The 22,316-nt window shown below is 39.8% G+C and overlaps 1 protein-coding gene across 2 annotated transcripts; it reads right to left on the bottom strand.

Annotated features, from left to right (window-relative positions):
* Nucleotides 1-429: 429 nt before the first annotated feature.
* LOC122669716 (heparan-alpha-glucosaminide N-acetyltransferase-like) lies at nt 430-21,204 on the bottom strand. Of its 2 annotated transcripts, none has more exons than XM_043866555.1 (13): nt 21,034-21,204; nt 17,831-17,968; nt 17,470-17,551; nt 10,955-11,031; nt 10,745-10,860; nt 10,512-10,629; nt 8,817-8,933; nt 8,569-8,660; nt 2,181-2,247; nt 2,021-2,102; nt 1,846-1,937; nt 1,308-1,451; nt 430-907 (listed from the first exon to the last, which is right to left on the bottom strand). In XM_043866555.1, the coding sequence occupies exons 1-13, from the start codon at nt 21,175-21,177 to the stop codon at nt 761-763; spliced, it is 1,416 nt and encodes a 471-aa protein (XP_043722490.1). In that variant the 5' UTR covers nt 21,178-21,204; the 3' UTR covers nt 430-760. The 2 variants fall into 2 exon arrangements, with proteins under 2 accessions (XP_043722490.1, XP_043722491.1); XM_043866556.1 differs by lacking the exon at nt 21,034-21,204 and adding an exon at nt 18,257-18,413.
* Nucleotides 21,205-22,316: the final 1,112 nt, after the last annotated feature.

Genomic DNA, 22,316 nt, shown 5'->3' on the forward strand with positions numbered 1-22,316 from the left:
ACACAAGTATATTGAGAAGAAGAAAAGCACATAATTCAATTCCGAAAAGCATCGGAATACACTAAGTTATTATTAAACCATGCTCGGTTACAAAATTGCTAATTAGCCTGCCTTTCTTCTCTGAAGGGGTCTCGTCTTGTCCTAGAAAGAGCGTTGGGTTCTTCTCTCTCCATAGAGTCCATACAATTGTACAGCACTGTGGCTGGCAGCCAAGTTGAAGTTGGTACTAATTGGTGAAAATGAACCCTAGCTGTTCACCAGTGTTATTGAGTGGCTTGCAGCTTGATTGCAAAGCCAACAATTTGTACTGGTGCTCATTATGAAAACAATCCAAATACAGAATCATGAACCAAGCTCCAGATTGCAAGGGCCTCTCTAGCAAGTGAGAGGGTTCATGCAATCCTTTTACTCTATCTTCTCAAACCGTCGAGAATCAGATACAGAATCATATTTGTTGATGTAAATAGAAACTTTACAGTTACAACTCAACTTACACAGAATTAGCCACAGGATTTCCTACTCCTACTGAGCTATACCCATTTACAGAAGGAAGACAGACACAGCGCATGTCACATTATTTGTTGCAGTATCACCTCTAAGATTACACAGAACACTGAGCTTTACAGATAACTTCATGAAAGTATAAAAAGAGGTCTAGTATCACTCTCATGCAAAAGATAGGGTGTCACTAATTGGCACACAGAATTCTGGTAGAAGAAATTACACTGTTGAAAGTCAAAATAATACTTACCATAAGTATCTAAAGCTTCCAGTAAATGCCCAACCAATGCAAAATGCCTGCAACAATACCCCAGAATAGGATCTCTGCAAATACGACATAGAGGAGAATGCCTACCCTTCTTGAGTGCCACACTTTTATGAAGACGTGCTTTTGAATCCAGTAAACCTGTCCATCGCATTAGTGATTCACACCATCAATATAGACCCATTGGTCAACAAAACAATACATTTGAAGAATAAATAAATGGAATAATCACTGGCTTGTAATTTGAGCGGGATGATAACCATCCAATTGATGAGCATCAATTAAGGGACCTTCTAGCCTCTTTTTTACCCCTAAAGTTTTCCATCAATATTCAATACCTCTAAGCTCATCAATTAAATAGTATGACTATTGACTACCATCTACATAGATATTTTAACTGCCTAAGAGAATGCCATTTACACGTGCAGATTGAACCATTCAAGTAAATGACAACGACAATGACAATGACAATTAAACATGTGTTGCAGAGCCTTTAGTATTTATGTCAAACCATCCCAACATGAGAAGGGAAAAGATATACCAGTGTATTATTTGGGTCATCATAATACCATCCATTAATGAAACCTACAAAGATTCCTTCGGCTGCCATCACAAAAACAAACATAGCATTCATGCCAATCCATTCCAATGGCAAAAAAAGATACCGCAACCCCCAAATGTCAACCTGCAAAGTTATGCAAAAAGTTTTACATGATGGACCAAGATTGATAAAGAAATAGTTAAACGATTCATTTTCAGCTCAATAATGTGTGATCCTATTTCTACATATATTGCATCAGAAAACAGGAACAGAAACCCGTCATTTAAAGGTCCAAATGTTATGTGGAGAACTATAATCAACTTTTGTGCCTCTTTCACAGAAACATTTTCATCATAACAAAGATTCTGTCTTAGAAGATGTTCCCCTTCAGAATTTTACCCAGTTACCCTTCACAATGCCACAACAAAATGGGACCCCTGCCCCCACAGGTATAGCTCACACCATACGATGGGATCCCAGCTGTCAAAAGGCCAGCTTCCCACAACAAACTATGTCTGTTATGGCATCAATGACATACCAGAACATAAAAGACTGAGAACACCAATGCAGCTGCACCTGCTGTCAGACAAACATAGCTGAAGCTGTACAATTGTTTATTTAATGGAATTGCTGCAATGAAATAAAATACCATTAGCAGATGCAAAGACCAGAATCTACACCTGTTGTTTCACAATAAACTGCAGCCATCTTACCATTTGTATAGTGAAGAACAATTCCTAAAACGAGGAGAGCAAGGCCCATGGAAACCCAGTGTTTTAGCCTATCTGAGTGAGACTGGATAAGCAAATAAATCATAAATTGAGACTAGGAAACCTATTTGAGTACAGCACCATGTTGAATAATGGAACTGACCTTAAAGTGTACAAGCACATGCCCTAAATGCACTCCAATGATTGTTGTGAGAATAGATGATATTGAACTGGAAGTGGCCAAATAACAAAAATTAATTAGTTCGGAAATACTGCAATATTTTTTCATATATTGGAGTGTTAGAAGTCATGTAATAGGGGTAGTTTAGGAACTAGTCTATCACTAGTTGCCTTATTATGTAATTCTTCTATTTCTTCTTTATTTCCCTTATACCTCCCTAGGGAGGTGGGTGTAATTCCTATTAGTGATGATTAAATGAATATATGGTGAATGGAGAAGTCTCTCCATTCACAATCGTTACAGCCCAATACACTCTTCTCTCTTCTCTCTTCTCTCTTGCTATGTTCTTCCTCCAACCTCTTCCTTCTCTCTTCTTATTTCCTAAACCTATATTCTAACTTGGTATTAGAGACCTAGGGTTTGAGAGTCGAATCCAGCTTCCTGTTCTCATTTTTTGCTTCTCTTTGAAATCATTTATTTCAAGGAAAAGCCTCCTGTGTAAACAAATCTGTGAGAAAACTATGAAATAGGGTTGGAATAACCTATTCTGGTGATTCCTACTGCTATTCGAGCTTGGATGCAGCTCATTTGGTGATTTAAAGTTCAGATAGCTACTGTTTGGAGTTACCACCAGCCCTCCACTGGAGTTCCTATATCTCCTTCGATTGGCCTGGTTTTGTGGATTGGAATGGGTCATTAGAATCGTGGAAGGATGGTGTTCAAGGGCCATGTACTGCTTCTTGCTGATTGAAGACTACATCTGAGCACAACTCTTTTTCGTGGGAACCAGTTTCTGCCCAGATTTCTGATGTTGCAGACTTCATTCCCTTATGTCTTTCTCATTTCGGCATGGATTTGATGGTGGAGCAGCTTATTAGGATCGTAGAAGGATCCTTTTTCCTGTCTTTTGTGCTCCTTATGGCTGGATGAGTGCTTCTCTTTGATAAAACTCAATCTCATGGTTCCTCTGTTCTGCCCAGGTAACACCGAGAGTAATTTTCTTCCTTTTTTTCTTGCTTTGAGTTGAAGGTTGATGCTCTCTTAGTTGAGGATTGGATATGCATAGACTTTGAGCAGTTTTATCACTTGTTTGAAGCTTTTATTACTACTTGCAAGCCTTTGTGAGGCCTTTTTAGGGACTGACCTGCTGGGCTGCTATTATACTGCCTGTAAAGTGTTTGATTTAAGTCCTCTTAGACATTTGCTGCTAGGACTGCTTCGGCAGTGTGCTATCCTAGGCTGCTTATAGGACTTCTTGCTTGTTTAGGTTGAGTGTGTACTCCCCACTTGCCTTTGGTGACATTGTTTATTGTTGGTATCCATCATGGCTGGTTCGGATACATCTGTGCTTAGTACTGCTGATTCTCAGCCTCCCACTGTTGTCCCTCAGTTGGCTTATGAGAGTACTCATCAACAGATTTCTTTTGTGAAGGTTGATGGTACTAATTACCTGGATTGGTCACACTCTGTGAGACTTTCCCTCAGGAGTATGGGAAAGCTTGGATATATAACAGGTGCTATCAAGGCCCCCACGGCTGGTTCACCGGCCTTTGATAAATGGGAGACCGAAAATTCTACTGTTATGACCTGGTTGATCTTCTCCATGATGCCCGAATTGGGAGAAGATTTATAAGGAAGGAATCTGCCAAAGCTATTTGGGGCAGTGTCTCTGTGGCCTTTGACAGAGTAGGTGACACTGCCAAGGTCTATCAGCTCCATCAACGAATCCACTCATTGAAACAGGGTGACAACACTATTTCTGAGTACTACAGTGCGTTCCTTAGTCTTGTGGAAGAGTATGATCATTATAGAGACCTTCATTTGACCAACCCAGAGGATGAAGCCAAGGTGTATCTGACTCTTGACAAAGAGCGTGTCTTCTCTTTGCTTGGTGGTTTGAACTCTGACTATGAGCCAGTTAGACTCCAGCTGTTGGGCCGGTCTCCCCTTCCCTCTCTGAGTGAAGTCTGTAGTTACTTACAGAGTGAAGAGACCAGGCGACTTACTATGGCACCACCACCAGCACCATCTGAGAGGTCAGCCCTCAATTCTAGTTCTGTTCGAGACACCCGTGGAGGTGGTAGAGGCCCAGGGCCTAATCGTGAGGAAGCTAGTACTGTGGAGACAATTGGTGCCAGTGGAGTTGGGCGAGACAGGTTTAAATGTGATCATTGTGGTCGCATTGGACACACCAAGGATAGGTGTTGGTCTCTCCATGGTCGTCCTCCTGGTATGCGTGGTCGTGGTGGCCGTAGAGGGGGAGCTCGGGCTCATTCCGCAGCGGCGACTGATGCTGATGCCCCACAAGATGACTCTACCTTTATGGATGCAGTGGTTCGCAGAGTTGTGTCACAGTTGAGCACATCTAGTATGGCTGGATCCTCATCATCCTCAGCTTTGCAGGTCTCCACCTCAACTTCCACTACCGCCCAGTCTTGGGTCATTGACTCGGGTGCCACGGACCACATGACTGGTACGTCTCATTATTATGATTCCTATACCATTTACTCTGGTAAGGACAAGGTTAGGGTAGCTGACGGCTCCCTTTCCTCCATATCTGGTAAGGGTAATATCCCTATGACATCATCTATTTCACTTTCTTCTGTTCTTCATGTCCCTAACCTTACTCTGAATCTTCTATCTGTGAGTCATCTGACTAAATCTCTCAACTGCTGTGTCACATTTTTTCCTTCTCACTGTCTTTTTCAGGATTTGGTGACGAAGAGGATTATTGGTAGTGGACATGAGGAAAAAGGCCTTTACTTTTTTGATCCGTTTTTGCCCACAGCTCATTCCTATGTGTGTGGCCGAAACGATAGTAGTTCTGTGGATTCTGTTATGTTATGGCATCGCCGTCTTGGCCATCCATCTTTTGTTGTAATGAGGAAACAGTTGCCTCACTTATTTTCATCTATTGCCTCTTCTCATGTTTTTCAATGTGAAACCTGTATGTTTGCCAAACATTGTAGGTCTTCATATCCTTATCATGGTAATAGAACTGTTGCTCCTTTTCATATTGTGCATACTGATGTGCGGGGTCCTTCCCCTACTACTTCTTTATTTGGCTATCGTTACTTTGTGTCATTTGTAGATGATTTTCACGTGCCACATGGACTGTTATTCTGAAGCATAAGAGTGATGTTTGTGATGTCTTTCAGAATTTTTACCAAATGATTCTTACCCAATTTGAGACCCGCATCAAAATTGTGCGTTCTGATAAAGGGGGAGAGTATATGTTTGGTGGCCTTCAAGCCTTCTTTACTACTCATGGCATTATCCATCTGCTAGCGTGTGTTGACACGCCCCAACAAAATGGGATTGCTGAGAGGAAAAATCGCCATCTCCTAGAGGTTACCCGTAGTCTCTTGCTGGGCACGCATGTCCCCAAAACCTTCTAGTCTGCGGCTCTTCTAACCGCCTCCTTTCTCATCAATCGTATGCCTACCAAGCTTCTTAACTACAAATCTCCCTTGGACATCTTATCTCCCAAGGCCTCTGTCTTTTCTCTTCCTCCTAGAGTCTTTGGTTGTGTTTGTTATATGCATGTTAACAAATCTGCTCGCACTAAACTTGATCCCAAAGCTCTTAAGTGTCTCTTTCTTGGGTACTCTTCTACTACCAAGGGGTATGGGTGTTATCATCCTTCTTCCCGCGAAGTTTCATTTCCAAAGATGTTACCTTCCTTGAATCTGTCCCTTTCTTTGTTCCTTCTCAAGATCCTCTCTTGGGGGAGAATTGTGGGAGTGAACAAAGCATCGATGATTTCTTCCTTTCTCCTCTACCTACATCTCCTTTTCTGCTTGACATTGGAAAACACAGGACTGTAGATGTGGTTGAGATTAATGATCAACCAGGGGGGAATACAGATTTGGTTGTTGAAAGTGGTTCTGGTAAGGAGAAGGATTACCACCTTACATACAAAAAAGGTGAAAGCTTGCATAATACGAGAAAGATGATCTACCAAGAGTCCTCTTCAGATCCAGATCCACATCCTGAGATTCATCCTCCTCAATCAGGTGACATTTCTTCTCCTCCATCTGATTTAGACCTTCCTATTGCTATTAGGAAAGGGAAAAGAAATTGTACTAATCCTATATCCCAGTTTGTTTCCTATATGCAATTTCTCCTACAAGACTTGCCTTTATTTCTGCTCTTTCTACTGCTTCCATTCCCAAGAATGTCATTGATGCTATGTCTGACCCAAAGTGGAGACAAGCCATGTCTGAGGAGATGATGGCACTTGAGAAGAATGGTACTTGGCAACTTGTTGACCTTCCCAAGGGACATGTCCCAGTTGGATGCAAATGGGTCTACACAATCAAGTATAAATCTGATGGCAGTATTAAGAGATACAAAGCAAGGTTGGTGGCCAAGGGGTACAGTCAAGTCTATGGAATTGACTACCAGGAGACATTTGCCCCTGTGGCCAAGCATAATTCAATAAGAGTTCTTTTATCCTTAGCTGCCAACAAAGATTAGCCCTTATATCAGTTGGATGTGAAGAATGCGTTCCTTCATGGTGATTTGGAAGAGGAAGTGTACATGCAAACTCCACCAGGCTTCAAGATGCCCTCAGCTGAAGGGAAAGTGTGTCTCCTTAAGAAGGCTCTATATGGTCTCAAACAGTTACCAAAGGCATGGTTTGAGCGCTTCCGACAGGCCATTCTGAAGAATGGATATTCCCAGAGCCAAGCTGATCATACTCTCTTTACCAAGCGGAGTAATGGTACTATCACAGCTCTCATTGTCTATGTTGATGATATCGTGGTCACAGGAGATGATACAGCTGAGATAGGTAAATTGAAGAGATACCTGGCACAGCAATTTGAGATCAAAGATCTGGGTCCCTTGAAGTACTTCTTAGGAATAGAAGTATCAAGGACCAAGAAAGGGATCAACATATGTCAGAGGAGGTTTATTCTTGACCTATTGACAGAGACAGGGATGTTAGGCTACAAACCAGCTAGCTCTCCTATTGAGCAGAATCACAAACTAGGAGAGGATTGTGGTCCCTCTCTTGTTGATGCAGGGAAGTATCAAAGGCTAGTGGGGAAACTTATCTATCTCTCTATGACTCGGCCAAATATCTCTTATGCAGTGGGAGTTGTCAGTCAATTCATGCATGCTCCCAAGAGTGGCCATTTGGATGCTGTGTATCGCATTCTAAGATATTTGAAGTCCTCTCCAAGGAAAGGATTGTTGTATGCAAGGCACAACCACTTGAGAGTGGAAGGCTTCACAGATGCCGATTGGGCTGGTTCCATTACAGACAGGAGATCTACCTCCGGCTATTGTACCTTTGTGGGAGGTAACTTAGTCACATGGAGGAGCAAGAAACAGCATGTTGTGGCCAGATCTAGTGCCGAGGTAGAATTTAGAGCTATGGCACATGGAGTGTGTGAGCTCATCTGGCTGAAAAGACTTGTTCAAGAACTGGGATTTGACACTGAAGAGCCCATGAGACTGTACTGTGACAACAAGGTTGCCATCAGTATTGCCCACAACCCTGTGCAACATGACCGGACTAAGCACATTGAGGTTGATAGGCATTTCATCAAGGAGAAGATAGACTCTGGCTGCATTTGTACTCCTTTTGTGAAGACTGGGGATCAGTTGGCAGATATCTTCACCAAAGCTCTTGGCTCTCCTCAGTTTAGTTCTTTCCTAAGCAAGCTGGGAATGCATGATATATATTCTCCAGCTTGAGGGGGAGTGTTAGAAGTCATGTAATAGGGGTAGTTTAGGAACTAGTCTATCACTAGTTGCCTTATTATATAATTCTTCTATTTCTTCTTTATTTCCCTTATACCTCCCTAGGGAGGTGGATGTAATTCCTATTAGTGATGATTAAATGAATATATGGTGAATGGAGAAATCTCTCCATTCACAATCGTTACAGCCCAATACACTTTTCTCTCTTCTCTCTTCTCTCTTGCTATCTTCTTCTTCCTCCAACCTCTTCCTTCTCTCTTCTTATTTCCTAAACCTATATTCTAACTTGGAGTTCATTTAGGGAATAATATACAAGGCATGAAAATTTCCATACTGGGTGTGTTCTGTTCTACAATTTTTGAGCATACTCTTGTTAGGTTTTTATAATTCATGAAATTTGTATTGTCGAAAACAGTCATATCAGTCACTGCATTGACATACAATAAGAATAAATAAGAGTACCAATAATTTCTCAATTGCATTAAAAAAAGGGGATGTGAACCCTTGCAAGTTCTGGTTTTGCAAGGTCCCAGGAGAGGAAGATTGGAAACGGTCCTAAGCTTTGGCATTTTTTGCACAAAGCAGCAGCCCAATGGCATAGTTAAGGCAAGACTACAGAAGCCAAAGAGATACATTTCCAGCTTAGTACACAGCAGACCTTAGGATTCCTTCTGGTTCAAATGGTGCATAACACCATGATGGAGCATCTTTTCGAAAAGAGCCCTCATAAGGGGAATTCTCAGTACAAACCTGCACCAGTTCCAAAAGGAAAAAAAAGGTACAATATCCATTAATATTGGTTGGATGATCTTAAATATCAAATACTAAAGTTAATTTTCACAACTTTCCCCAGCCCCCCTCCCCAAAAAAAGAAGAAAAAGTTAGTTTTCATAACAAAGCACATACTGAAGATCTTGTCCATTCTGGATTTTCATACATGTGATTGATTCCTAGCACTTCTCTGTCCACATATCCAATAGCATTACATGGGGGATCCAATTTTCCTCTGGCATTGCAAGCTACCTAAAATTGAGAATGATCCAAGGATGAATAGGTACCTAAAATTGAGGAGAATGATCCAAAGATGAATGAATTTATAAACACGTATTGAATGTATGTGAGTTTCCAACTAACATTGAATATGTGTGGATTCCATTTAGAAATAGCAAGTGACTTGTGAGTCAGTCCAAATGCTCCGGATTTTTGGTAAGCAACTTTATAGCCATGAAATGGAACTACAAATAATGCACAAAAAATTGTATTTTATCCATGGAATAAAGAGTATTATAAAGCAATAATGAACTTCAATCATGCTCCATTCAAATGGGTCACTTAATATTGAGAACCAAATGCTTGGGATTAGTTCAGTTCTATGATAAATTAGTTGAACATTATCAGCTTCATCGGAATTGCATGCTTCCATCTTGCATATCCAATTATCATTTATAAGAGTTGAAAACTCCGACTAAATTTGTTTCAACTCCAAATTGAATTGCACAGAATATTTTTGGTGGTTGGAAAGATAACTGTCAACTGGAACTCATCTTAATTATTAAGCACCAACATCATGGAATTTGGATTAGCAAGATCCAAAGTCAGCCTTAATAGATGGGAATAAAATGTACACAAGGCAACTAGCTTTTATGACTTAATACCTCACAAGTAGTATTAAATATTAAAAAAATATATAAACAATAAAATGAGAAAAACAAAAGATCATGTTAACAATTAACTTGCTCAAGCTAAGTACAACATAAAAAAAATCCAGTTTGTATATCTTTTCTTGTCTTTCCCACTAACTTTGGATTCACTAACACCAAATTCAGATTTGATAGTGCTTCTGGTGTCAACTTAATTGACAATAGTCCAAAAGAGTGGAGGGAGGACAACTATCTTATGTAAGATATTAAGTGGCATAGAATCAAATCATATTGTTGTTGGCTTGATTATAACATGAAATCCACGCTGAAGTATTAGTACAAGTACATCTTTTGCCACTGCCATTGTTCTATAAACTGCAACAGAACTAAATCTCCAAAATAAACCTCAGATACCCAACCAAACACCATTAAATGCTCAATTTCATTCCTCAACAGTTTTACAAGATATGTTCTCACAAGTTCCAATAGCACACATCCTGCAAAAGGTGTTTGAGTTGTAGAACAGAAGCAACATTTTTAAAATATATGTAAAATATAACCTGATAGAGAGCTGAGTTTTCAAAGAGGGCTGCTGCACAGGTCAATAACACAGAACAAAAGAGAGGGATATTGGAGTTGGTTCACCTTATGCAACTCATGGGATCCACGGGACTCAATATATGTTACATGGATCTTCTTTATTGGATAGAGACAATCTTGGTTTAGTTAGGACTTCTTCTCTTTGCTTTCTCTTCTCTACATTCTATCACGTGACAAGGTTCTAAAGGGCTCTTGGGCTCACATCTTCAGTGTATTTTATTTTCTTCTCTTTATATGAATATAAATGCTTTTGCAGCCTGCCTCCACAATTTTGTACAGCTGTACTTTGAACGAGTGGTTTATACATCAACATACATCCCTATCTCTACGTATATATAGTATAATATGCAAAAGGACTCACAGTGAAAACCTTCCCATAGTTAGGACTATCTCTATTATGGATAGTGAAGTGCCAATCAGGGACGTATATCCCATATATTACTCCCAAATAAACAACAATGACACATCCACCAAGCAGCCTGCAAATTGAAAATAAGAATGGAACCACACTTTTAATAATTGCTTCCACCAATATAAAAGGAACAACATCGACCAATGTATCAAATATATATGCTTCAAATTCAAAGAGATTACCATTGCCAACAGTATAGCTTGAATAAAGAGCACCACCCAGGTGACAGATCCTTGGCTTGTGAACTCTTTGTTGAGATCTCAAGAAGTGCGACTACCAGATATGCAAGAGCAATTCTCTAGACATAAACATTATTATTTCAATGTTATTTTTATTACCACATACGTGAAGTCAATTCATATGAGAAGGGGTAAAGAAAATCACCCAACCACCTGAAGGATTCCACACCACCTTATCCTTTTCATATCAACTCCATAAGTTAGCTCATCCGGAGCATGCGAATATCCACCTTCATTGCATGAGAAACCCAGCATCAAGAAGTAGATGAGATTGCAAGTTAACATTTGTAAAGTATTGCAATCACAACGAACTCATGGTTCTAAATTTCGACCGAAATGTCAAAAATATGTCGGTTCCGACAAGGGTCTAAATGAATTGATCATTGAAATTTACATTCGAAATTTACTGAAATTTGTAGAATTTGGTAGGGGGTCGAAATCCTACCGAAATCTAAAATTTTTAATCTTGAAAATGGCAATTCAATCTGTCATGGGCAATGTGATAAAAAAGGCTGCAGACACTTCTATTTAGCTGATCAATTGCATGTGCGTTTCAGAATGCATGTCTCCAAATATTACACAACATTTAAATATCTAATCAATACAATTCTACCATTCTTGTAATGAACTCGCAATTTTGTGGGATTTTCTCCCCTTTTTTTCTCATAAGAAAAGAATCCTTAGAACCCAGAAATATGATCCATAACCTGTATGTATAACTGGTCACAAAAAGGATACTGAAAAGGATTAGTATGATTGGAACTACACAATGTGTTGTGGGGTTCTCCCTGTGCATTAGCGACATCAAATATATTATGATAGAATCCATCAAAACAGGAGGACCAAATAAAAATTTATTCATCATGCATTAGGTAAACTAACATTGAATGCACACTTGCTTCAAAGATTATTTGGTTCCTTTCCTTCAACACTACCATCCAATGTAAGGAAAAAGGCTGTGAATTCCATAGTATTTGGTCACCCACCCAAAACTCTCCACTGCCACCACTCTAAGCCTCTATGTACCATGAATGTTCTAGAGTGGGATCATTCTGGATCTTAAAATTTTCCTCACTTTGAGAATCATGGGCAATTTTTCGTTTCAATTTATTTTTCAAGCAAACCACACCTCATAACATACCCCTATCTCACTAGGTAACTATATTTTACTTCAAGTTAAACTAAAAACGGGACTACTTTAACAAAGTAGTCTACTAGTAAACTAGTCATTGGCTCATTGAAATCACGTTGAACCCCAAGAAGTTAAAGTTACAGAAGAGGGGCAGAAAGAAGATATAAAATGGGAAGAGTTAATGTTTCATAGTCTCAAGAAATAGGTGAAGGCACTATTTTTTTTTTGGAGTGGGGGTGTTAAAAGATGTGAAGGTACACACTCTCTCTATCTCACAAGATGGGTTGGTGCAGCAGGCTTTCCAAAGCCGCCAAACCCAACCAGCAGACTATGGGTGCTGAAACAAACCAGTGGAGGGAAAAAGGTTTTCTAAGTGGTACAGTAACAGTCAGGTAAGAGAACCTTCGGGTAAGCTACATGTCAAATTTGGTTGCCGAATTCAACCATATCATCCACCATGTATTGGACTCTTTTATTTACAGCCATAAAAGTGCAAAACAGTCTTCAAATATTGACTTCCAACCATTTTTTAAGCTTGGCCTACCATTGGGCAAAATCCATTTGGCTAAACTTACCATATGTAGAGAGCGAAACGGTCTTCAAATAAGAACTCCCTGTGATAGATTCCCTAATCCCTACTCACATATGTAAGCTTCTCTAAGTGAGCTATTGAGTACTGAACCTCACCAATATAAACATGAAGCCAGACTATTGTTATTTGAGAAACAATTTGATTTGTCCTCTCTTTTATGATGTATACTGTAAAGAATCCCAGAACCTGTAACCAGTGCCTGGCAAAGAGAAGACAGAAGATAGAAAGAGATTAAGGGAGAAGAAGAGAGAACAATGGGAAAAAGGGTTGTGTGATAGATTATCACATCTACCATACCAGCCAACATGTATTTATATTAAGCCAAAAACAGAATTACAAAAGGAATATAACTCTTACCCAATTAAGCTTAAAGCCTAAAACAAGAAACTTACTTAGACTAGGAAACTAACAATTGAAGACAAACTAATAAAGGAAACCACGATAGGGGAAGTTACATATCTCTTAACACTCCCCCTCAAACTGGAGTATACACATATCAGAAGAAAGCTCCAGCTTGGACCAACAAGAACAAATATGAAAGGCAGCATCAGTCTTGAACACATGTAGTCCTAGACACCAGTGAGCTCAAAGCAGTACTCCAATCAATAAATCCATCAACAATAGTAGCCCAAACAAATCCAATGAGCAACACGTCAACACCATAAGCTCTTCCCAAGGAAGTCAACAAAATGCAACACCTAAAGGCTAAATCAAACGTCCATCCCAATGAAGACAGATAAAGTGCAACTCCAATGGCTACACAAAAGCCCATAAAAGTGCAACTCCAATGGCTACACAAAATCCCACAAAAGTGCAGCTCCAGTGACTACACAAAAGTCCATAAAAATGCAGCTCCAGTGGCTACACAAAAGTCCATAGAAGTGCAGCTTCAATGGCTACACAAAAATCCATCTCGAGGAAGGCACTCCAACAAACAATCAAACTCACTCCTAAGCTCCAAATCTCAGATAAAATTGCTTACAGTAGACATCTTCAATCTCCCTCTCACATGTAGCATAACACGTGAACAAATAACGAACAATAATCAACATCTTAAAGGACGAACATATCAACAGATCTTATAAGCAAGAGCACCAACAAATAAGATCCCAATAAATTAATCTTCAATCACCCCCATATGGTAACAACAATAATAATTTCCAACCTCCCCCTCACGGAAAAGCCCAATGGCAATTCTAGAATTAATCCACAAAATCTCGGGTTGAGTCCAAGCAAACATACCAAAGAATATAATCTAGGATTTTAAAACCCGGTTCGGATCATTTGTGGATCCACCCAATCAACAAAACGGGACGTATTAAAAGGTAGTGGTAGTTTCGTAAATAACCAGAATTTTTCAAGGGGCCCTTGGTAAATAAGAAAGTAATGGGTCATGTAGGGAGTTAGATTTATAGATGGGGGACATGTACACTTGGAAGGAGCAACCTTTGAATGCCAAGATGTAAATAACATGAGAAGGATGGGTGATAATTAAAGGTAGGGTAATAGCATTAAATACCTTCCAAAAAGAAGGGCATTCGTAAAAGAATACTTCACTGAAACAAATAGAGAGGGTGGGGGCAAACTTGGAAAATAGGCAATAAAACAAGGTAGAACCTGAAAAATAGGCCTTAACCGAGAAGGTGTTGGAGACCTTCACGGTACTAACTAGGGGAAATATGGGGAAAGAATATGATGAGACTCATAAAAGCAAAGAATTGATCTCAAAAGTTAAGAGTCCCGACTGCCTTCTACCTCTTGACAGTCACAGCTCTGAACCAGCAGAAACAAAGGGGAAACCAAGGGGTAAACCTTCTTCAATCCTTCGATCAAGAGGAGAAAATCCGGCGGAAATCAAGGCGGGTAACCTTCGAATAGGAATCGTGTCTGTCTTCCTCACAGTCACGCAACCAGCAACTGAGAATGAAACCAGAATAGGAATTGTGTCTTCAATCCATCGACTTTCAAGGATCCCGACTCCAACCTGTTGTTGGAGTATTTGCAACCTTCGACCACGAAAGCTATAATCCGGCAGAAATTGAATCATGAACCAGAGGCGGAAAGTATGGAACCAAAACCAGCAGTATATAAATCTTCTTCATCTTCTTCGGTCGATCGATCGAAATACCAATCACCAAGAAATTTATTAACAGCAAACACAAATACCAAAAGGGGACATTACCATCTTCAGTAACCTACCAAGAACAGCAACTTTCTTGGACCAGGAAATCACCAGAATCGATTGCATCAAATAGCAGCAAAGGTAACCTAAGTAGCACGCCAAGAAGAATCGATTCAGGTATAATCAAGGGGAAGCAGCGGCCACTCATCAATCAAATCAACACGGCAGGTTTTCTATTAACACCATCAATAAACTTTGATCAACATAGATTGATCAGCAACATCAGAGATAGATAAGGGAAACACTTTGCAGCATCAAAATCTTAATACTTCAGTCTTCAGTATACGAAACCCTAGTTTTTTCTTCTTCTATGTACTAGGGTTTCCCTTCTTCAAACTGGAAACTCTAGAAAACTCTCAAAACGGCAATCACGGAGAGAACCCAGGTATGGGTTATTGCTCTGATACCATGTAAAGAATCCCAGAACCTGTAACCAGTGCCTAGCAAATAGAAGATAGAAGATAGAAAGAGATTAAGGGAGAAGAAGAGAGAACAATGGAAAAAACAGGTTGTGTGATAGATTATCACATCTACCGTACCAGCCAACATATATTTATAAGCCAAAACAGAATTACAAAAGGAATATAACTCTTACCTAATTAAGCCTAAAGCCTGAAACCATAGTTGTCACGGCGTCACAGCGATCCAAGTCGGTGGAGGGGTGTCACGTCGATATATCGACATATCGCCCGCCATGGCGTTGCCATGGCGAGCATGTCGACCATGTTTTATTTTTTATTTTCTCTATTTTTAATGTTTTAATAGATGTATACTCAAGCCATGTTTTATTTTTTCTCTATTGTTTCTCAAGTTTTAAGAAGAAAATTCAGAAATCGAAGAAGAAATCGAAGAGGGAAAGAAGACAGGAAGAAGAAATCGAAGAAGAAATCGAAGAGGGAAAGAAGAAATCGAAGAGGGAAGAAGAAATCGAAGACAGGAAGAAGAAATCGAAGAGGGAAAGAGAGACAGGAAGAAGAAATCAAAGAGGGACGCCATGGCGTAGGTCGCCATGCAACCCGCCAGGACGCCATGGCGACGCCATGACAACTATGCCTGAAACAAGAAACTTACTTAGACTAGTAAACTAACAATTAAAGACATAAACTAATAAAGGAAACCACGATAGGGGGATGATAGGGGGACTCCCCCTATCGTGTTACATATCTCTTAACATATACATTGTTGGGAATAATCCCACGTCGGCTAACTCTGGGACCTCGGATGACTTCTGACTTCATATACTAGGTGGACCTCTCCACCTAATAGCTTAAGCTTTTGGGTTGGATACTTCAATATGTTATCAGAGCACCGTGCCCATTACGTTAATTAAACATCCGTGTACAATCACCCACAAGAGGGACCACACATGCCACATGTACTGCCATCAAAAGAGGGGCAGTGTTGGGAATAATCCCACATCGACTAACTCTGGGGACGTTGGATAACTAAGCCAGCTGGGCCTCTCCACCTAATAGCTTAAGCTTCTGGGTTGTTCAACATACATAAAATCTGTTGTCATTTTCTATTTGGTTTGTAACTCTTACTTTGATATCTCATAGGTAGATTTTTTCTTCCCTCTTTTAGTGAGAGATAAATTTCATAGAGAGATGGTTTTGGATGCATCTCACCCTTTTTAGTGGCATCTGGTTGGTTTTTTGATAGAGTTCTTCCCTGCCCTCGGTCCCTTGTGTTTCTCATCCTTGCTCGTGCACATAATCCTTAATTTGTCACGTACCTTTGGGTTGATTATTTAATTTATTTCATGGTTCTTTAATGAATAGGATCATCTGATCTCACAGAAAATCTCCGTGCTTTTCAAGTATATCAATAGACAATCGTTATGTTCAATGTGAAGAAATTTTCAGTTCAGACAACTAAGCATCCAAGGGAGGGATGCACTTGTGAAGAGAGTGCCTTAAATTTTTCTAATTAGATCCATAATTGGAGATATACATGTGAATGAAGTCGTTATATTGGTATATACCGTTGATTTCTTCAGCATGAAAATAAGGATATCTCTTAAATGCAACTATTTGATTGATGCATATACTGAAACCCAGTTGCCTTTTTGTATATATAGTTGATGCCACCTGTTTTTACATAATTGAGGATTATCTAGAACATTCAAAAGGAAGCCCAATTTTTTAGGTAAAGACCACAAATCAAGACAAAATCAAGGTGAGTAAAGCCAACAAATTCTATGGACAAGATGGATCGAGATCAGACAGCGAAGCATATACTAATTCATAAAACAGAATGGCATAGCGCTCAGGTAGAATACTACATTGAGTGAGCATCCTGCCATAATCATGAGCCATGTAAATGTCAGTCCAATGAGATACATTGCGGCTGTTCAGGAGTGACTGTGCAACGACAGAAACAGAAAGCTGTTCCAAAATCGGTATCTTAACTTGCATTGTAAGGCTTCGTAGTTTGATCTTTTCTTTACTGGGCATTGATGGACACAGATTCACCTTTTCTCTTCCATTGTTCTGTTATCTTACCTTTTTCTTTTTCTGGTTGTGGGGGGGAGAGGGAGGGGGGGGGGGCACATGTAGATTGTTTAGCAATCATTGAACAAGGGGACAATTCAACCAACAGTTTTGGTATTATTCTATTCTCTTTTTTATTTAGATTGACACAGAAAACGGTATGTCCATGTGTAGATTTAAACCCACTCACCACACACCCCCCCCCCCCAAAAAAAAAAAAAAAAATGAATGCGGAATAGCTTGGAATTTAAAAGGATGATCAACACCAACCTTGTAAGATGAGACCCCAAAAGATGAGTTTAAGCGTCCTAATAATCGCCTTCTTGACCGCCATGCCCCGGCTTGGAATTCTCTACACATGGAGAAACAAGAATAAAATTAATCTGTGGTGTTGGGAATTGCTTAATTTTTGACAGAGAAAGTACTTAGCTATCATAGATTCATAGATGCTCATCTAACTAGCGCTTTCATTCCATAATTTTCAAAGCCATCTGCTGCTTGTTAACCTGCCTCTTACCCGGTTCTTTAAATTTTATAAACCCTAGTGTAATCAAACGAAGTGGCGACCAGCTAGAGCAATCGCATTAAAATGTTCAACTGGAGAGAGAGAGAGAGAGAGAGAGAGGTAAACCTTAAATGCAAGGGCAATTGCCATCCCAACGATGAATAGGAAAAATGGCATGACGAAATCAGCGAGGTTGCACCCATTCCAAGGCGCATGCGTTATCATCGGCCATTCACCTCCCGCATCATCCACCAATATCATTACCTACAACAACATATACATTTTTTGTTCATCACTTCACAGTTCACACAAGGCTTTGATAGAAATAAAAGAAGCAACTTTGCATCCAACATGAAAACAAACAGTCCAACCCGATCCCTTTCATAGTGGTTATCGAAAATGCTACCCTCACAAGTCACAATTGCGAGATACACAATTTGCCAATCAGCAATTAGCTCAGATTGACTGATCTGATCAATGATTTAGTAAACCCTGTGATCAGTTTTCTAAAAATTGCCAAAAAAAAATCTGAGAACACCTATTAACACACACCTGTAACTCGTCTTCTTCATCTTCACATCAGTTCTACTCTTCAGCAAATGCCAATTCCTAACTCCACCTCCTTCTTCGTATTCTTGCTTCTGTGTTCGTCCGTAGTTCATCATCTTCAACTTGACGACAACGGACAAACCGCTTGAGCTATTAACATCCATTATGGAGAAGCTTAATGGAAGCACCTCTATGCTCTCTAATTCTCCTCCAGAACACATTTTTTTTCCCCTGATTTGCAGAGATTGGGCATTTACAGAGGCAGAGGAAGAGGAGGCCTTAGACGGTCAGGATCCATGGTTGTAATGCGTGCAACTCTATTGAGCTAAATGATCGGATAAGATCCTAACTGTTTGTATTGTTAGAGATTCACGGATAAGGGTGAAGAAAAAACACGGGCCACCATAAATAAATAAATGGATAAATTACACGTATCCCCTATAATGCACCTAATATTCCTCGTATCTCTCTAAGCGGTTCAATATTCCACATACCACCTTTCAATATTCCCCAGGCCACTTCTACTTTACATCCCAAATGTCAAATAGGTCTAATCAATTAAATATCATCATTAGATGTTAAAATTTTGACCATTTTACCTTTTGTTTCATTTTCTTAAATCTGAAAAGGCTTAATTACCCTTATTTATTTGTTGCTCTAAATTAATTGAAAATGACCATTTTACCTTTTGCTTTATTTTTATAAATGAAAAGACCTAATTATCCTCATTTATGTATTACCCTAACTTAATTTGAAAAGACTATTTTACCCCTAAATACTTGTTCCTAAAAATCCCAAAATACCCTCATCTTCCCCAAATCATCATCTTCTTTTACATACCCACCACCACTGCCACCCAACTCGACAATCGATAATTGCATCTGCTTACGCCGCCGCTGCCGCCATGAACTGAAGGGAACCCTTTTTTGAATAAAATCTGGAACCCTGCAAGCCTGCTTCTCCTCGATCCGACACTTGCAACAACCGATCACTGAGACGAAGAACACCTTTGCTGAGAAGATGAATGGAGACCCAGGTTCGATTGCAGAAATTTCAAGTAACAGCGACTGAGGATTATTACAAACATATTAATACTTAAAATAAAAAAGGGGTGAAGAATATAAGAGAAGGGAGAAGATGGGACGATGGAGTTCTGGTTATGGGATTGGGGTAATCAAAGAGAAAATAAAAAAGGTTTCCGGTGTTGGATTTGGTTTTGATTGAGTGGAAAGAGAAAAGAACTGGGTGGGGTTTGATATGGAATAAAAACTAGAAAATAGGAATTGAAGATAAAGAAGTGGGTTCGGTGGAGATTAGAAGAGGGATTTCATCTCTCGGAGATGGGTTTTTAGATGGAGAAGGGAGAATAGGGTATTGGAGATTAGGGTTTAAAGATGGGAAAACAAAAAACAAATGGATTTGGTAGGTCTCAGAAATGCGATGGAGATGGTAAGAAAAGAAATCAAAATAAAAGAAGGAGAAGTGGAGAAGAAGACGACGATGTCGGACGAGAGTCTTCTACCCCGGCTCAGGGAAGCTTCGAGCTTTCTCGTCTCAGTGCTCCTTTTTTCTTTTACTCCCTCACTCTGCTGCTCTCTATTTCTCTCATTTGTCTTAGAACCCAAAGCCAATGGTGGGTGGCAATGGTGGTGGTGGCGGTGGCGGTGGCGGTGGTGGTGGTGGGTATGTAAAAGAAGATGATGATTTGGGGAAGATGAGGGCATTTTGGGGTTTTTAGGAACAAGTATCTAGGGGTAAAATAGTCTTTTCAAATTAGGTTAAGGTAATACATAAATGAGGGCAATTAGGTCTTTTCATTTATAAAAATAAAACAAAGGGTAAAATGGTCATTTTCAATTAGTTTAGGGCAACAAATAAGTGAGGGTAATTAAGTCTTTTCAAATTTAAGAAAATGGAGCAAAGGGTAAAATGATCAAAATTTTGGCATCCAACAGTGGTATTTAATGGATTGGACCTATCTGGCATTTGGGGTGTAAAGCAGGGGTGATACGTGAAATATTGAGCCACTTAGGGGGTACAAGGAATATTGGGTGCATTATAAGGGGGTACGTGTACTTTACCCTAAATAAATCAGAACCGGTATGACGTGTACGGTGTTAGAAGATCCGAATCGACCCGGCAGGATGGGCAACTGCGCCGTAGAGGATCCAAATCCCCAAATCGATCATTGATCGTCTACGGCCTGCCTGATCGTAGCAGCCATAGCAACGGCCTGCAATGATCACCTTACCCCTGCCTGAGCGGGGGTAAGGCGGTCATTGCACCACGCCTCATTAGTGGGCTGCTATGACTGCTACGGGCAGCAGGCCATAGACGATCCTGATCCTCATTGATCAGGCGGCATCAGAGAGATTCCTTGTCCGAACACACTGCCGGATCTGGATCCACCTCCCTCTATCAGATGAACTTGACGTCAAGTACAGGCAGAGGATAAAAATTCCACCAAACATCAGCGAAAAGTTCAGAATTTCAGATGGATCGTTGTAGTTCATAACTAACTAATGAATCATGTATCATATTAGCTATATAGTTCAGAACTCCAGATTGGAACTCAAGTAGAGTAAGATCTTCATCTCCCTACTCGTATTACTGTATTAGCTAGTTCTTAGATCTATTCAGTTTCAGGAAGACATGTATTTTTCACTCAGACCTTCACTGACAAAGAGTTCGGATTTGTAGAAGGCACAGATCATCTTGCCAATAGAGGGGAGATGGAGTATGCGCGCGCGCGAGCGAGCGAGAGAGAGAGAGAGACTTACAGCAACGGTGAGACCTCTGAAGATGTCCACTGACGCTACGCGCTTCGTCTTCTCCTTGGGCGTTGGTTTTTCACTATGGATTTCGGTTTCCTCTACGACGTTCAGCGAGTGCTGGCGATTCGTCTCATTGTTCATCTCCGCCATGCTTCGATTGCCACAACTGTAGAAGAAACAGAGTAATCAATCGAGTGAAGTGTCTCTCTTTCTCTTCTATATTATCTTCAACTTCGAAGTTGAAACCAAACAATGGTGGTCACTGATTCTTCCTTTGTCTTATTTAAGACGAAAAACTCACAATCATTTGGATAATGGATCCCTTTTTATCATTTAGGGAAGTAATTTTCGATTAAAAAAAAAGTCATTAAGGATGTAAAGCTTTATTAAATAGTGTAATCAATTCCCAAGTGAAGTGGAGGAAAGATTAACCAAAAAAGAAACAAAAAAAAAAAAAAGAGTGGAGGAATGAAAAATTGAAAAAGGCACAGCGGTCACTCCTACAAAATGAGAACGCAGATCTTTTTTACCATAATCGAAACGTTGGATTACAATTATTCATTGATTATTCATTAGAGCTAGACATGAAATAGAAATAAAAAATTAGGTTAGGTCCAAAGAAAATACATCTATTACATATTGACCTTGACTCTTTGTTTATGAGATCCGAACAAACACAGCTATTTGAATTGATACTTTCAATTAATTACTGATGAATTTTAGAGACAATCCCTAAAGGACCCAACCAATTTCTAATTGAAATTAGGGGATCCCTTTTAATTGATTCTTTTGTCACATTGTGATATTTCAAACCATTGAAGGGACCCATTTGAAAACAATTGGATGATGACAAAATTATCAAAGATTGGCACTCCTTTTTTTGCTCCCCTCTTTAGACAGAAGGGAATTTTAGTCCACAATAAGGAATCAATTGTAGTCCATACAGTTGTTGATAATGGAGCTGAAGCCAACCTCATCTCAGCCAACCTAGTACATGAACTTAATCTTCCGCGGAAGAAGGTCATTGATATGTTTGCTTGCGGTAATTGTGGCCTCTCGGGAGAGTCGATGATTGCATCTTTGATGCACTGCTAATACCAGTACATCAGAGAATTCTTAATTGGCTAGTTGTAAATAGCCCCAGGGCTATGGAACAAAGGATTATCCCGTCCACCCTTTCCGTTGTAGTATTTTCGGTACCACAACCACAGCAATTCGGAATAGAAAATCTATATGAAAGAAAGACCTAACTGCTGGAATAAAGGTATCCATTGTTATTTGATTTGATA

Source organism: Telopea speciosissima, chromosome 7 (genome assembly GCF_018873765.1).
Source record: "Telopea speciosissima isolate NSW1024214 ecotype Mountain lineage chromosome 7, Tspe_v1, whole genome shotgun sequence".
NCBI classification, from domain to species: Eukaryota; Viridiplantae; Streptophyta; class Magnoliopsida; order Proteales; family Proteaceae; genus Telopea; species Telopea speciosissima.